The sequence below is a fragment of the Ostrea edulis genome, chromosome 5 (genome assembly GCF_947568905.1).
Source record: "Ostrea edulis chromosome 5, xbOstEdul1.1, whole genome shotgun sequence".
Taxonomy (NCBI): Eukaryota; Metazoa; Mollusca; class Bivalvia; order Ostreida; family Ostreidae; genus Ostrea; species Ostrea edulis.
This window is the reverse complement of record NC_079168.1, coordinates 26,025,390-26,043,855: the sequence shown is the minus strand read 5'-3', so window position 1 is coordinate 26,043,855 and position 18,466 is coordinate 26,025,390. Positions and strand designations below refer to the sequence as shown.

Sequence of the window (18,466 nt, the reverse complement as noted above, 5' to 3'; positions counted from 1 at the left end):
CTCAAAAATTATTTCTTTAGCCTAATTAACATTATAGTCTAATTAACATTAGATGGTTTTATTCCGCTACTACTTCTTGTGTGAAGTCATTGTAGCAAAGAAGGGAGATAAATGGGGGGGGGAGTCGATTACTTTGTAATGTCCATGTATATACAGCCTTCTGTAATACATAAGAGCTGACTTTACAATTTTACTTCAGGAACAATCAATATGTGCCAACAATGATGATATACCTCAAGATGTTTTGTAGAAAGGAGATTGAATGCAAGTGAATTGTGAAATGTCGGAAAATTATATACTGTAGATGGGGAAATTATTGTGGTGGTTTTGATTTCGATATGTTCGCGGTCGGGGATTTTCCCGCGAAATTAAAACAACCGCAATCATTTTGCAAGTGTGAAACAATACGTTTTGAACATGTCATAAAATTTGAATTCCGCGAAAAGAAAACCACCGCAATTAGACCAATATGAAAAACCGCGAACTTTTAGTACCGCGAAATTAAAACTACATACAGTATTATTATTGAGAAACGAATGGTATGTCCTTTACTGTAGGCGTTGTAGCGATAAGGAACCCGCAATACTTGTTGGTCTACGACTGGATTTCAGGGGGGGGGGGGACTTAAGTCCAAATTCGGATTCAAGTCTGGGGTTTTACTCATATTTTAAATGTTCAAATAAAAAAACACCTCCAACCTAAGTTTAAGATTTTTTCGACAAATCTTAGTCTGAGCGCAAAGGATAAATCAAACTTTGATTGATTGATTGAATATTGTTTAACGTCCCTCTCGAGAATATTTCACTCATATGGAGACTGCCGGTGAAGGGCTGCAAAATTTCGGCCTATGCTCGGCGCTTATGGCCTTTGAGCAGGGAGGGATTTTATCGTGCCACACCTGCTGTGACACGGGACATCGGTTTTTACGGTCTCATCCGAAGGACTGCTCCATTTGGTCGCCTTCTACGACAAGCAAGGGGTACTGAGGACCTATTCTAGCCCGGATCCCAACTTTGACATTTAACCTGTAACTCGTGGTGTCTGTAAATCAATGGAAAATGATGAAATATATTGTAGATCCAAGTCGTTGAAATCTTCACCCATGTGGTCAGGACTAGCCATAATAAGGGTTTGTACACAATTTGTCAGAATGTCAAAAATAAAATGCGAACATCGTCATGCAGTTTTTTGAAACCATGACCCCAGATTAGGACTTGGCCACAGAAACGATTCAAATATTTACATGTAGGCAGAGGGCTCATATAGGCTAAGCCTGTTGCCCAATCCCATCAATTTATTGAATAGGTATTGTTTAAATGAAATATTTAGGAAAAGATCTTAAAATAATCTGACATACAGTTTTACAATTTTGACCGAGTCCTATCCATTCTCTTGTAGTATAGATTCGATTCAGAAATCTGTTAAAATATACCTTATAATAACGTCGAGCAAAACTGTCATCTGAGCAATTAAAACGCTACACGGTCAACATTAAATCTAGTTTCTGTGGAAACGAGGGGGTTATTTATATTCGGTCTTTCTATCCCCCTCGTTTTTGTCCAAGCCTTCATAAAGTATGTGGGAAATCAGTCGCGCTTCGGTTTGAATTTATTTCAGCTTACATTTGATGTGAATCGTTCGAAAACTTACATAAATCAATTCATGAATGATTTTGCCGCAAGGGAATACAATTGAAACCATTCAATTCCACACGAAAGCAACGATAATCGTCGTCATTTCAAACACAACAGCCTTTCACTGTCAAATTCGCCTCCATGATAAACAATGACTTCAGCGCATGCGTCACCTCATTTTGTAAAACAGCTTGAGGCCCAAGAGGGGTGAAATGAGTTACAATTAGTAAATCGCACACAAATCTAACTTTTTCCAGTTTATTTCTCATCACACGTATTGCATTTCCCATTTCATATCTGTGAATGGACTTATTCTTCTGAATATAAAAATAATGAATTACTGGAAACAAAAAAAGTATAAAAAAAAATGTAATTGGGAATAAAAAATATTTTTAAAAGACCACTCAAAGGTGCAAAGTGGGCAGTGTGTACTGCATTCCTGAAATGGGATTAAATATCATTAAAGGAACCGCATCTCATGTGTCTATTTCCCCCTTTTTATATTCAATTCTTTTTTATTTTCATATTTTGTTATTATTATATTTATTCATTATACCTTCTTTTTTTTTAGGGGGGGGGGGGGGGGGTTGTATCTTCTCATAGGGAATTTCATACCATGAATTGAAAAACAACAAATGACAGATCAACAACCTGTGACAGAAGAACTTTATCTGTTTATACAGACTGTTAAACTGCAAATCAATGAAGGTGATTAATTTCAGTCCACTTAACATTTGTTGGCGGATCTCGACGGGGGGGAGGGGGGGGGGAGGTTGCACGGGCTGCAATCCTCCTTTTGATTTTGGAGTGGGAGAGAGAGAGTTTATTTATGCGGGGAAATAACTTTTAATCGCCCACGTCTCTCCAACACGAGGTCAGCGCTTGGAACCAGAAATGGTCAGTCGTAGATTTAGTTGATGCCAAGTGGAATGCTTGTCGGAATTCAATAAAGATATTTTCCAACCTGCAGAAATTATAATTCTTCATCGGCTGCACCTTACCCGTTACCAACTGCAAACCAGAAAGGTCCTTTTCAGTTCAACACTTACTTGTAAAGATGTACTTTACGTTCCACAATGGGCAAGGAGAGACTTTCTGGAGTGTCATTAATGAACGATAACCCCAATATCAAACTGAGCATTAATTATCTAACAAAGAGATTCATTCACATGCATCCGAAATAATCAATTGAACTCTTTTAGGGAAAATGAAAAATCATCAATGCTGGATCAAAACTTAATTTTAAATATTTATGGGGGGGGGGGGGGGGTAGAACCTCCTGCAATTTTATGCAATCCGACATCGATATTCATGTACACTGATTATTATTTTCAACATCATCAAATTTTGTTATAAGGGGGAGGGGGTGTTGATGAAGACTAAGTGAATTAAGTTTTTTGTCATATATTAAACATTAATTTTAATCAATGAACATTGTAAATATAAACGTTTGTCATATCTAATTCTTTTTAAAAGGATGTTTTAATCGGTAACTAACTTATAAAGCTGCAAGCATACGATAAAAAATAAGTACACTGTACAAAACACATATCATGGTATCAACAACAGTCAACAGATCCTCTGGTTCATCCTCTTTGAAAATCTATATTCGCGCCTGATATTATGGTCGAGATCAATCAAACAATATTTAATCCCATACATTTCAACACTTCTGTTTATCTTTTTTCTTTCTTTTATTATTATTATTTGTTTCTTTCTTCTTCTTTTTTTGTTTTTGTTACAACAATGCCATTTTTCAAAACAAATAGCACAGCAAAAACAATATGCGCATTTATTTCAGACAATATCGAACTTGCGATTACATATAAATTACTTACATTTTCTTCTATTTTTCATTTCAACAAACATTTAGAATAATTTATGTAACAACTTCCTTTTTATATATATTGTTTTCTGTATTTCCAAATTCAGAAAAATATGTCCATTCACAAAAATACGATGCCTGTAATGAAAAAATAAACTGAAAAAGTTAGATTTGTGTGCGATTATTTCATCCCTCTTGGGCCTCTAGCTGTGTTACAAAATGAGGTGACGCATGCGCTGAAGTCATTGTTTATCATGGAGGCGAATTTGACAGTGAAAGGCTGTTGTGTTTGAAATGACGACGATTATCGTTGCTTTCGTGTGGAATTGAATGGTTTCAATTGTATTCCCTTGCGGCAAAATCATTCATGAATTGATTTATGTAAGTTTTCGAACGATTCACATCAAATGTAAGCTGAAATAAATTCAAACCGAAGCGCGACTGATTTCCCACATACTTTATGAAGGCTTGGACAGAAACGAGGGGGATAGAAAGACCGAATATAAATAACCCCCTCGTTTCCACAGAAACTACATTAAATCTACACAGTCAACAACAAATTTACACAGTTAACATCAAATCTACTCAGTCAACAACAAATCTACACAGTCAACATCAAATCTTCACAGTCAACATCAAATCTTCAGTCAACATCAAATCTTCACAGTCGATATCAAATCTTCACAGTCAACATCAAATCTTCACAGTCAACATCAAATATTCACAGTCAACATCAAATCTTCACAGTCAACATCAAATCTACACAGTCAACATCAAATCTTCACAGTCAACAACAAATCTACTCAGTCAACATCAAATCTACACAGTCAACATCAAATCTTCACAGTCGACATCAAATCTTCAAAGTCAACATCAAATCTACGCAGTTTGGAAAAATAAATTAAATCCTCAACCACTTATAGGTACATGCAGATTTGTATAAAATATTCCCACCCGGGTCAGATTGGGCCAGTAAAAGATTGAGTAAGGGTAAAAAATTACCTGTAGGTTTATATTCCGTCCAATAGACTACAGTGAAATAAGCCGGTATGAATATCTACTTAATGTACTGCCACTAACTTCAGAGCTCATCTGAAAATTGTCACCCTTTCGCCTCGTTTTACCTCATTACAATGTGCGTATGGTTCGTTCAAGATGAAAGAGGGCGCGTATCGCAATGTAATTAGAAGTCTTTCATGAGGACAAAAAGTTACTTGTAGGCACGTCGATTGGAAGCCATGAATATTTTTTTGAACCTCTAAAGATTTTTGTTATTTGTATGTAGATGAATCACAATGACATCGACTATTTTTCCGTTGAAAGACATCTGCTGGTCTATAATTTTGATGACTATTATTAATGGGCAATCACACGTTATTCCAATACCATCCTACCAGGGAATGCTATGTTATTTCTGTTTTACATCCGCCGGCCGTTACTTATTCACATTCAGTGGAAAGAAAAACCTTGCTTGTACACATTTTATTGTATAACTGTTTTAGATAGAAATATATGTTAGAAAATTCTTTGAAAATCATCTTCACCAATCGCCAATGTAAAGTGGCTGTTAGATCACACTGAAATCATCCTCATGTAGTGTAAATCCATGATTTATCTATGGCCCCCGTTGCTATGCTTAGTCACAGTAGTTAAAACTTTTACAAGGGCTTCGTAGTAGATTTGATCACGATCCTCCCAGTAAAGTTTTTTTTAATTATTACTACATGTAGGATACATATTTATGTATGCATTTGAGACAGGCAGGTAATTTTTGGAAAAGGATGCTACGATAGGGACGAAGTAAAAGAAGGGGTGGGTATGGAAACGTTGAAGAATTTGAACATGACGCAGATTCGTACATGTACCTAGCTAACTGTTGCTTTGGATATGTTACTAACTAAATAATGAGCTAGCATTTACTTCCAAGCTATTAATATATTCGTGTTATACACCTCGGTCGTAGTTTTATCTTATCGTTGCCCTTACGATATAACATCTGACCTCTCAAAACTTCGTTGGATTGATTGATTGATTGAATATTGTTTAACGTTTCTCTCGAGAATTTTTCACTCATATGGAGACGTTATCGTTACCGGTGAAGGACTGCAAAATTTAAGCCCATACTCGACACTTACGACCTCTGAGCAGGGAGGCTTTATTGTGCCACACCTGTTGTGATACGGAGCCTCGGTTTTTCGATTTTTCGGTCTTTTCCGAAGGACCGCCCCATTTAGTCGCCTCTTACGACAAACACAGTGTACTAAGGACTTATTCTGATTAGATATTGAATATACATTGTATTATGTTTCGGTATGTCTTTATAACAGAGGAATGTCACAAATACATACATATAGGTATATATATATATGGGGATTAAAATCATCTCAAGAACTACGTTATCATCTATCGATTTGATATGCAGGTCATGTCGTTTGAATGGAGTTTGAAGATAATGAATAATGATCAATCTCATAACAACTACATGTATAAGGAATACACAAATAAAGATTTGGGTGTGGACATATCAGAGGTGGGATCAGGTGCCTAGGAGAAGTAAGCCTCCCCAGTGGACCTGTTACTCCCGCCGTGAGCCCTATGTTTTGATCAGGTAAACGGGCTAATCCACAGTCAAAATCGCTGTGCCACGAACGGCCTAACAATCGGTATGAAACAAGTCAGACAGCATTTGATCCAATGATAGTTGGTATTGACAAACTAGATCATTATAACGACCATAGAATTTGCGAAATGCTGACTTTAAATGAGACTGTTGAAATCACTGTAACATCAACTTGTTCGTCAGTAGCCTGTCTCGATTCAAAAACTGATCATACGCAGAACAAGCTCCTGCGTATCGAATCAGTTGAGAGACATAAACACCATATGCAGGTGATAATGGAATATTGCTACATAGATATGGGAAGTTGACTATGAAAGAAGCTGAACTTATCCCGTTTATCATAAAGTTGAGTTGTTGGTTTGCTGTTAATATTAGATTATTATTCTATATGATAGAAGGTGAATATGTCTTATATGATATAACGCGAATATATCTATTATAGTAGAACGCGAATATTCCTTCACCGAACACTCAACGTTAAAAGTTTAAAGTTTTTCGGAGAAGAAAACCGGAGTACCCCTGTTATAGTAGGTGGTGACACAATATGTATCTTTACTGCTGAATGACGCAGAGAGCCCATCATACTATTTGTTTGAATGTGTGATACTTCATCAATAGATGGTCATAAAATTAGTGAACATTTCTGGACGGGAATTTGAACCTCAAACAATCAATCAATGTTTGAGATTTTATCGTCATATTAACAAGGTGAGCTTTGTGGCCCATGGACCTATAGCTTTCGTTAAAAAAATCCTTTGAGACCAGTCTCTTATTTACGAAGTGTGATGTATTTGTAGGCACAGATGTCAGATATCTCATTACAGTTTTTATGGATTACTGATTTACTAGTTAGTAATGAGATACGATATAAAGCAAGATATTGATATTTTTTTTTTAAAATCTTTATCATACAGAAAGTTGAGGAAATAGAGTAAATGCTTCAAGGGAATTGTTCACATTTTTTGAAGAAGAAAAATATTTTTCACTTTTGATGTTAAACATTTAAAATATAACTCATTTAATTAAAGTTGACAACCAAAATTTGGACCTTCGTAATGCAAGGATAAGAGCAATATTTTAGCCTTAACTCTGTGTTATGTAAACAAGACTCGGGCCTAGATTTTACGCAGATTTTATATTAGACTATTTATTAGCTATATAATAAAACCTTATATATGAAACCTTTTAAGCACATTTAGACTAAATTTTGATCATTAAAACGGAAAACAAAATTTTAGGAAAAATTGTTATCAGTCCCTTTAATTAATACACATGTAGTTGTTCGAAAACGTAAAATTATTAATTCTCGAACTCACGACCTTCCGGTTACGAAGTGAGCGCTCTATAAGTACCACGAATTCCTTCATATTAATAAATGTCATGCGTAACAACCTCTTGTACTGATCCGCACGGAAGGCTATCTTGATAGTGCACGAAATGGTGTATATTTACTGATTCGCGCGGAAGGCTATCTTGATAGTGCACGAAATGGTGTATATTTACTGATCCACGCGGAAGGCTATCTTGATAGTGCACGAAATGGTGTATATTTACTGATCCGCGCGGAAGGCTATCTTGATAGTGCACGAAATGGTGTATATTTACTGATCCGCGCGGAAGGCTATCTTGATAGTGCACGAAATGGTGTATATTTAAGAATAGATGTAATACATACTAAGTTAAACATGAATTTCAGTAAAATTTTCAGCAAATTTTATTTAAAAAATTCAGCGTACAAAATTAGAGAATTGGGAAAGTATTAGTGTGTATAGCCGTTTTGTGCTGATCCCTGGCTATTGACAGAAATAATATAACAGTCTCTAAACGCTGAGGACGAAACATGTTCTCCATACTAACTGCCGACCGCTGGATGGTAAACCTAGAGACTTTGTTATGCGAAAATGACAAATCAAGGATCTAAGAGTTGTTGTCAAAGAGGAAATCCATAGAGAAGTTCTGACAGTTTTTTAAACATTAATTTATTTATTCACTCAACCCATTCACAATGCTACATGAGGTACATGAATATAATCTTATAATTATATAAACAATATTGCTAAGCGTACAATTATATATGTAATACGTGCACATTACGTTCATTAAAGCAAAATAGAGGGTGGCATTAAAGTTAAAGCTGTATATGGCATCGACATGATAGAATACTGGTAACTTGTCCCATCCAATTGTTGTAAGCAGAAGTATTTATGTTTTGATCTGTGTTTACAATATCAACTGTATAGATCACTCTGTAATGCATAATCAAGAGACAATCGCTTGACCTTTTCAGATGTCAAAGAAAAAGAATTTATAGATAAAAACATCGATGAGTTTAAGACTGAAGGAACTTGTGTAAAACTGTTCATTTGGTGCTTAATCCATAAACGAAATAGGAGGACCGAGTTCTCTTTTTCTTGACTTCTACATCAAAATGTCACGTATGCGTAGGAGTTCGTATTCAAACAGGGCAGTACTTCACTATTCGTGTATTTATTTTATAAATTGTCTTTTAAATACACGTGTTCTCAGCCACAACTTTTAAAATTCAGCTTTGTTTAGAAAGATTCTTGATGTAATCTCAGGTCAGGACTATAAAAATGTGATGACTGATCGACAGTTTTCAATTAAGTAAAGAGTACATCTGTTACGCTATATAGAATGGAGAATGTACTATTAGATTTAACAATGGCCTTTCATTAGGGCTGAACGATTTACCGAAATATCGATACTGTTCAATGTAAACGCTCAATTCAATGTTCGATTCATTGCCTCGATTTTCGATTCGATACGTTTATTACAAACGGTTCATTAAAATGTATCGGGCTTGACCTGTACTTTAATATTATCTAACATACTTGCATGAGGGACAAAACAGAGTCCAATAACTTTCAGATTGTTGTTTGCCTCGAGTCTGAAAAAACAATAATGAACTTTATCGGTTTAAACTACAGAGTACAGGGCCAACAGGCATCTTACCGTTTGGCAGTTTGGAAACATTTTGCTTTTAAGATTATGATTGTGAATGTTGGTAATTAATTTTTCTTCAATGTTATAATTGGTTTCTTCTGTACATTGTATCATATTGAAAGTATTGAATCGCTGCATAAGCATTGCAATATGTATCGTATCGTATCAGCCCTACCTTTTATCAATTAATTAATTAATTAATTCATTCATTCATTGATTCATTTATTCTCATAAGTCAATCAACATGACATAGAGAAATACATAGACAATCACACTAAAATTTATATATACATGCGATTTGAGGTACACATATACATGTACAATAATGAATATCATAAAATAGTATTGGCGAATTGACATCAACTTGGAGGGTTGACCACCTCATTTATAGTTTCAATAAATCTTGATAAATTCAACAGCAATTTAAAATTTGTACTGGTAGAAGAAAATAAATTGTGAAATTTTAAAATATTTGGTCTATGATGAAATTTTTGCGGTATGTACATTTTTCGAAAGTCTTTTAAATTTTCACATGAAAAAATATAATGAAATTCGTCGCCTATTTCGGAATAACACAAATTAAATTTTCTATCTGCTCTGGGAATACTAGACCATCTCCCAGTTTCAATTGGTAAGCAGTGATTTGTCGTTCTGAGTCTTGCAATTTTACGTATTCTATGAATATCCAAATTTGATAAGATGTAATTTTGACATTTAAATTCAGAATTTGTAAACATGTTGTAAATTTTACCTTTGCTGCAATTATTACATTCTGACAACCATTGCTGATGGAATTAATCATATAATTTTTGTTTTAATGAGTTTACAAGCCACCTTTTGTTTTGTACATATTGCAATATGCATATAATAGTTAAGCCACAATAATCAATAATGCTTTTAACATTTTTTTATCCATTTCATTTCGATACCATTTAAATGTTTTTATATATAAGCTGATAAAATAGCTATGACAATTTGGTTCCTTTGCCATTGACAATATTGGCCCAAAAATTTATAACTCTGGTTTTGATATAGATATCTAATGGGTATCTGCCCATTTCTCCATATATCATATTTTTTGGCGTACTTTGCTTCAGATTAAACAGAATTCTACAAAATTTTTAATGCACCTTCTCAATAACATCGTTATTAGCAAAACCCCATATTTCCCATCCATATAACAACATTGGCATGATAATTTTATCAAACAAATGCAATTGGTCAGTAATCGATAGATTTAGGCTTCGCGCCTTTTTAAAGATTCCGTACATTTCTTTTGTTGCCTTTTTTGCTAAAAAGTGTTTGGTTTCATTGAAGGATACAGATCTGGAGAAGAAAACAGCCAGATACTTGAAATGTTTGACAATATCTAGCTCTTTATCATCATAAAAGAAACGACAGTTACTAGGCAATCTACCTTTTGAAAAAATCATTTTTTTGTTTTATCGACATTTACTTTAAGTTTCCACTGTTCACAATATCCAAAAAGACAATCAAGCTGATGTTGTAAATCTTCTATTGAGTTTGACATAAGTACTGCATCATCAGCATAAAGGATGATCATTATCTTCAAAAATACATTTAGCTCATTTTCCATTTCTTCAGAAATTAGCGTAAACCCCTCAACATTACTATCAATAAGGTAATTTTCAAGGTCATTTAAAAACAAGGCAAAGAGGTTGGGGGATAAGGGGGATAAAATTTCCCCTTGTCTCACACCGATTTTACATGGAAAATAATTTGAAAATTCATTATTCAAAGCTATTCTTGATTTACATCCATTTTAAGGCATTTGCCTGTAATGTTATACTGTAATAATTTACGCCATAACCCTGCTCTCCAAACACTATCAAAAGCACCTTTGAAATCTATAAATGAACAAAAAAGTTTCTTTTTCGACAGAAAACACAACTCAATAAGCGAATATAGTACAAACATATTATTAAATGTGAATACTTGGTTCTAAAGCATGTTTGATTTTCCTTTCAGTACATCAACATTTTCAGAAAAATCATTGAGTCGTCGGGACAAAATTGAAGTGAAAAGTTTCCCCATGCAACTTAAAAGAGTAATAGGTGTATAATTGTTCAGATCATGTGTGCTACCTTTATTTTTATAGATTAGTATGATATTTCCAATCAACCATTCCTCAGGCTCTCACCTCTGGCCGGCACGGGTTCGAATCCCCCTCGCGCCGGTAAGTGAGAAAGTGTCCCAGTTTACTTTGGGAAGGTCGGTGGTCTCTTCCCAGGTATATTGTATATGGGTTCTCTCTTCCACCAATAAAAACTGGGCGCCACCAAGATAACTGAAAAATTGTTGAGTGTGGCGGAAAACAGCAAAACAATCAATCAATCAATGCCTCAGGCAAAATTCCCGTGTCCAACACTGTATTGAATAAGCGAACGTAAATAGGTAAAAACAATTTTATCGAGGCTATAATGTACTCATTCAAAATTTCATCTATTCCAGAGCCTTTGTTTGATTTTAACAATTTCACAGCTTTAAGTATTTCAGTATCAGTAATTGCATCATTCAGTAAAAAATCATTATCAAAAGTATTCTGTTCTAAAACATCTTGATGCACATCTTCTTCCTTACAATCATTAACAGCTTTAAAGTGAGTGTAAAAGTCTTGAATACTAATATTGCAATCACCTTTTGATTTAGATTTATTATTTATGATTTTCCAGTACTCTTAAGGGTTAGAGATACGTAAGTTTCGTATTTTCTTCATTAAGTTATTCCGATATTTCTTCATGCTACAATCTAATACCTTTTTATATTTTCTTTCGGTAATACACAATTCTTCTTTAAATATTCTTGACATATATCTTTTGTATAGCCTTTTGACTTTTCTATATATTTTTTCTCTCATCTAGACAATTTTTATCAAACCAGTCTTTGTTATTTACATTTTTGTTACTATTTACACCAGTTTTTACTGTTTTGACACCCAAAATCTTTATGGCAGACTCCAATATAATAGCTGCCATATCACCAAACATTTTATCAACATTGTCTTTACATAAATTTGAGCTCTGAATATTTTCTAGATTTCTCAACATATCATTAATAGCATCAATACTTATATTTTGTACAAATTCATGTGATTTTTTCGTGCGACCAAGGTTTAATTCTATCTACATAGTTCTTGCTCTCGTGAGGTAAAATATTAAAGGTAAATGAATATCTTAATAGAGACTACAAAAATCTTGTACTTGAAAATTCTTCACATGTTTTAACATTTCAGCAGAACATACATGTATACAATAATCTACAACACTTGATCTAACTGTTGTGAAATCACCCTTATCTAGTCGCCCATTCAATATGTACATACATTTACTATTTGATTTACAAAAATGCGAAATATAGTTCCCGTAATTATTTTCCTTTTTGTCAAATGATTTCCGTCTTCGACTGATATTCATCTCATTTGATTTATGTGTCAGAAAGATGATCTATATATCAATATCACAGATGTTCGAAATAATTACTCAGAAGTACACCCAATTAACTTCACACAATGTCATTATGTCACGTCGACAATGATACCTACTTGAATATTTTCATCCGTACAATTATTATAAGTGATGTATATAAAGTCGAAAATTTGAGGTTTAAATAGTGTCGTGGCCTTTATATATATATATATATATATATATATATATATATATATATATATATATATAAAGCACTGAAGAACCAACAACATTTAGTATCCAAAACTGTTGGATCTATATTAAATAGATACAATGGTCAGGGAAAATAATTATATAAAGCACTAGAATGACCAACGACATGAACAATTGGAATTAGTGCTTTATATATATATATATATATATATATATATATATATATATATATATATATATAATGTCCATGGTATAGGTTATAAGTAGAAAACATATTTCCAACGATGACTAACTACACCTGATCCACATTTAATTAATTACACTTGGCGCTTTCGCCGTGTAGTTCTGCTCTTCAGAGTGTAACAAGTTTTACAAAAAGAGTACATTTTTAACTTCTTCTTGATAATTATCATTCCAATTCTTTTCATATTTGGTATGAAGCATCATTGGGACAAGGGGACATAAAATGTAAATTTCAGGACTCCAGCACCCCTGGGGCCCTAGGGGTGGGGCAAACACTGCCCAAAATTGACCAATTTTCAAAAGTCTTCTCAAGAACCACACACATGTAAGAAAAACTAAATGCATAGTGACGTAGAGCAGGAAGGCCTCTACCAAAATTGTAAATTTCATGATCCCCGGGGTAGGGGTTCTGACCCCAGGGCGGGACAAATCTTGTTATATAGTGTTTATGTGTAAAACACTTAAATTACATCTTCTTTAATGCTATTGATACTAAATTGAAAGTAAATAGATATTTAGAAAGAACAGGTAGTCCTTTACCAAAATTGTAAATTTGATGATCCCAGGGGTAGGGGTTTTGGTATCAGGGTGGGGCCAAAATGTTCAGTTATTAAATGTGCGAACAATAGTCTAAGACATTTGTAACTTCTTCCTGATAACTATCATTCCAATTCTTTTCAAATTTGGTATAAAACATATTTGGAACAAAGGGAACATAAATTGTAAATTTCAGGATTCCTGCACCCCTGGGGCCCTAGGGGCAGGGCAAAAACTGCCCAAAAATGACCGATTTTCAAAAATCTTCTTCTCAAGAACCACACACATGTAAGGAAAACTGAATGCATGGTATGTAGAACAGGAAGACCTCTACCAAAATTGTAAATTTCATTATCCCCAGGGCAGGGCAAATCTTGTTATATAGTGTTTATGTGTAAAACACTTAAATTACATCTTCTTTAATGCTATTGATACTAAATTGAAAGTAGATAGATATTTAGAAAGAGCAGGTAGTCGTTTACCAAAATTGTAAATTTGATTTACCCCAGAGTAAGGGTTTTGACCCCAGGGTGGGGCCAAACTTAGTATATAGTATTTATGTGTAAGTTTGCTGATACTGTATAAAATCTAAATGCATACTTAGGAATAGGAGAAAAGGATGTACAAAAAATGGTGAATTTCACAACCCAGGGTTATGACTTTAAGATGAGTCCAAATTAGTCATATATTTTTATGTTTTAATTTAATACACCTATTATTTAAAGTCTTTCATCAGTGTATGCACTTTTGAGGGCAGTGAAGTTTTAAGAACACATCTTGTTTTTGACTGTTGCTGAACATTAGAATTTAGCTTAGATATTCAGAACAGGAAATTTTTTCTAGATTTCATAGCCCATGGAAGTAGTGATACATTTTCACTAGTATTCAGGTGACCGATAAGGCCTGTGGTCCTCTTGTTGTTGCATTTAAAGCTCCACATGGGGCATAAAAGTACAACAAAGGTAAGATCAACAACAGCAATATTGAACACAATGAATGAAACACAACAGGAAGGTAATATCATAAAAATATGGACAGTACTAACTTGTATATGTAAGTCTAAGTTTGTTTAGGAGGAGCTAGAACAACCCCCCTTCCAAGGGGAGATGGTACACGTAAATAATTAGTGAAAGATTAAGTGATGTGCTTGTTTTAAAACTTCTGAGGGAAAACTACTGAGCCAAATAAAAAATAAATTATAGTGGCCTTTTATAATTAAGATTTTAGTTTGTTCAAACCATGAATATCAAGAGACCAGGTCGGGGCCTCAGTAAGGGTTCAAAGTTTTACACAGAAAAGCAGGAAATTTCATAAAAAATCTATCTCAAAGAAACAAGAGGGATACAGGTTTAACAAATTAATGCGGAAGTATTTTTATGTTGAGGAATGCCATGGGTTCTCAGATTTACATTAATATATATATATATATATATATACATGTATATATATATATATATATATATATATATATATATATATATATATATATATATATAATATTATATTATATTTTATTTAGACACTATCTGAAAAGTCATTAAAGTTTGTCAAGCATCCCTGTGTAGAGTAACATCAAGAAACATGGATCTAGAGCGTGACAACATTAGAGGTCGGAAGTTTGACCTTCGGGTTCGTTTGCTATAGATGAATTGCCACAATGACCCCAGTTATTAAAGTCTTCATGCACTTTACGTACTTTGGGACGGATGTTGAATGTATTATGAATAATGGTAATTGATCGGATGGAACTTAAATAGCTTAATGCAATACCTTCGATAGAAACTGAGGTCTGTTGTGAAGGTTAGACAGTCCTGTATTAGACTAAATAGTGTATAAAGTCCTTATATGACTTTCCTACATGTGTGTCTGAAGTACACTATATAATAACACAATATTGTGAACTATTACATGTAGTTATTCTATAATATCAAAGCTTTTAATACTATTCTGTAATACTTTTATTTGGGTAATCATTATGAGCAAATGGACACCCAAAATCTTCATAAAGAACAAATTGATTTCCAAATACGCTTATTCAGATGTACATTTGTATCTATATTTCACAGTCTAATAAATTGTTTTTCAAGGTTACAGCCCTTGTTAGTTGAAATCAGAAACAACAAAGCTACTGTCGCTATGTGTCACCTTGATTACGTCAACCCTAAAACTTTCAAGTACTCACACGAGAAGGACTATCGAACACGTTACGGCTTTGATTGGCAGCTACATTTCTTTGAAACTTACTTCCGAAAAGACCAAACAGAAGGAAAGGATGAGACGGTTTCATTGCCGTAAGTTGTTATTGTTTATCATTCATTCTTAAGATCAAACATTCCTATTTTATTTACTGTTTAAGGAGGAACTCTGCATCGTCATAATGGCTGACTTCCTTTCAAAGATGGATGAAAATATGAATATCAGCAATATTTGTCTATTCATTTCAAAATCCATCGCCTAACCGAGTAGCTCATTAGGTTAGCAGATCGACTGCTGAAATGTAGATCGATGGTTCGAATCCAGCAGGGGTTTTAATGGGTTTTTTAACAGATTGCTTTCTCCTAAAACTGCATCTTCATCTGTTAAGCAATCGCTAGGTTGATAAGGGGGGACATGATAAATTACAGATGATGAATGTACATATTAGAAAGGAAAAGGAGGGGATTACGTAATTGTCCTAGAAGTGATTAACTCCAAATTATGCCAATATCCAGGAAGAGTGGAAGAAAACATCAATGAAAAGAATTTCACATACTGAGCAATGTGTGTGTCTGCGTCTCCGTGCGTGTCTGTGTGTGTGTGTCTGTGTGTGTGTCTGCGTCTCCGTGCGTGTCTGTGTGTGTGTGTGTGTGTCTGCGTCTGTGTGCGCGTGTGTCTACGTGGATGTGGGGGTGTGTGCGTGTGTTTCTGCACGCGCGTGTTTATGTGTGCGTTTTCTGTGGGTGCGTTAACTTTATAATCGTGCTTGTAACATCATTCATTTCTCTCTAAATATATATTATCAATAATAAATTTAAGAACTATAGTACCTACTAATGACGTAATGACTGCCAATGATACATTGGCTTTGTTCACTAATCAAATATTAGTACAGTGAAACTTCTCTAAACCGGCCGGCTCTTGGACCGAAAAAAAAAAACCGGCCGGTTAAGAGGGGTGGCCGGTTTACCGAGAATTTAGCATTTGGAGAGAATTTATCTCAATATTCACAAAGTAGGTACTGTTCACTTTGATCTGGTGGTCTATGATCAATTATCGATGGAGATCAAATTAGTCCGCTTGTACTTACAGGTAATTATTACAAGAAATATTCTCTCTGAAATCATCTAATTATGTCTCCTCTTCAAAGGGGAGACATTGTTTTTGTCATTTTTCTTCTTCTTCTTCTTCTTCAACCAAATTTTGTCCAGGCCCTAACTAGAGAACCCTTTGACTTTAAGACTTCAAACTTGGAACATAAGGAGATGGTATGGAGGAGGGGTGCCCGCTCCCAAAACGTTTGACCTTGACCCACTTATAAAGTCAAGGTCAACCTTTTACATCAAAATATAGTCCAGAACAATAGCTGAGAACCCTTTGACATTACGATTTCAAACTTGGAACGTGGCAAGAGGACATAGATATAAGGTGCACTGCACCAAAATTTTTGACCTTGAGCCCTTTCTTCATTCAAAGTCAAATTAAGAAAAACATGAATAAACCATAACTTTAGAACCCTTTGACATTAAGACTTCAAACTTAGAATATGAGAAGGGAGAATGAGGAAAGGGGGAATTCCACCAACATTTTTTACCTTGACCCATCTATAAAGTCAAGGTCATTTTTTATGTCAAAATATAGTCCAGACCAAAAGCTGACTTGACAACTGTTTGACATTAAAACTTCAAACTTGGAATATGGAGAGATGATATGGAAGAGTGCACCAAAATTTTTTTACCTTAACCGCTTTCTTCATTCAAGGTCAAATTAAGAAAAACATGAATTTACCATAACTTTAGAACGCTTTGATATTAAGACTTCAAACTTAGAATATGAGAAGGGGGAATGAGGAAAGGGGAGATTCCACCAAAATGTTTGACCTTGATCCATTTATAAAATCAAGGTCAATTTTTTTGTCAAAATATAGTTCAGACCAAAAGCTGATTTGACAACCGTTTGACATTAAAATTTTAAACTTGGAATATGGAGAGGTTATATGGAAGAGGGGTGCACACCACAAACATTTTTGACCTTCATCCACTTACAGTGTCAAGGTCACTCTTTTACATCAAAACTATAACCTGAGAACTATTTGACATTAGGATTTCGAATTTAGAAATCAGATATTAAAACAAGATGTACTGTACCAAAATCTTTGACCTTGACCCATTTCTTCATTCAAGGCCACTCTTTTACATCAAAGTATAGTCAAGGCTATAACCTGAGAACCCTTTGACATTAGGATTTCAAACGTACAACGTGGAAAGCAGACATTAAGACAAGATGTACTGTTCCAACAATTTTTGACTTTGACCCATTTCTTCATCCAATGTCATGTTTAAAAAAAAACTTGATGATTTCATAACTAAGATTTGTTTGACATCAAGACTGCAAACTTGTAATATGGAAAGGCAATATTGAGGAGGGGGTGCACATCACCAGAATTTTTTACCTTGACCTACTTACATTGTCAAGGCCACTCTTTTACATCAAAGTATAGTCCAGACCATAACCTGAGAACCCTTTGACATTAGGTTTTCAAACTTACAACATGGAAGGCAGATTTAAGACAAGATGTACTGTACTAATTTTTTTTTTTACCTTGACCCATTGATTTTGATGCAAGCCGTTGTTATTGCCTCTTGCGCTTGCACTCATTATTGTTGCCCCGGTTATTAGACAATCAAACTTTGAAGGGGAGACATGTTTTTGTGGGGGGTTTTGTAAAAAAAACAAAAAAAAACAATACCCACTAGTTTTAATCTGAAAATCTATAACAGGATACATAAAGAAAACATAGAGGCATATT

General features: G+C 34.3%; 2 protein-coding genes across 4 annotated transcripts in view; one reads left to right on the top strand and one right to left on the bottom strand.

Annotated features, from left to right (window-relative positions):
* Positions 1–4,553, bottom strand: part of LOC125649527 (polypeptide N-acetylgalactosaminyltransferase 1-like) — a 53,227-nt gene extending 48,674 nt beyond the window's left edge. The window contains exon 1 of the mRNA XM_048877101.2: positions 4,462–4,553. The gene's annotated coding sequence lies outside the window, so the exon portion shown is untranslated. The remainder of the gene's footprint in view (positions 1–4,461) is intronic.
* The window catches only part of LOC125649525 (polypeptide N-acetylgalactosaminyltransferase 13-like), a 52,571-nt gene that overhangs the window by 16,802 nt on the left and 17,303 nt on the right, over positions 1–18,466 (top strand). For all 3 annotated transcript variants that reach the window (XM_056165562.1, XM_048877094.2, XM_048877096.2), the window contains exon 5: positions 15,549–15,752. In XM_056165562.1, coding sequence (XP_056021537.1) covers positions 15,549–15,752 — 204 coding nt within the window. The remainder of the gene's footprint in view (positions 1–15,548; positions 15,753–18,466) is intronic.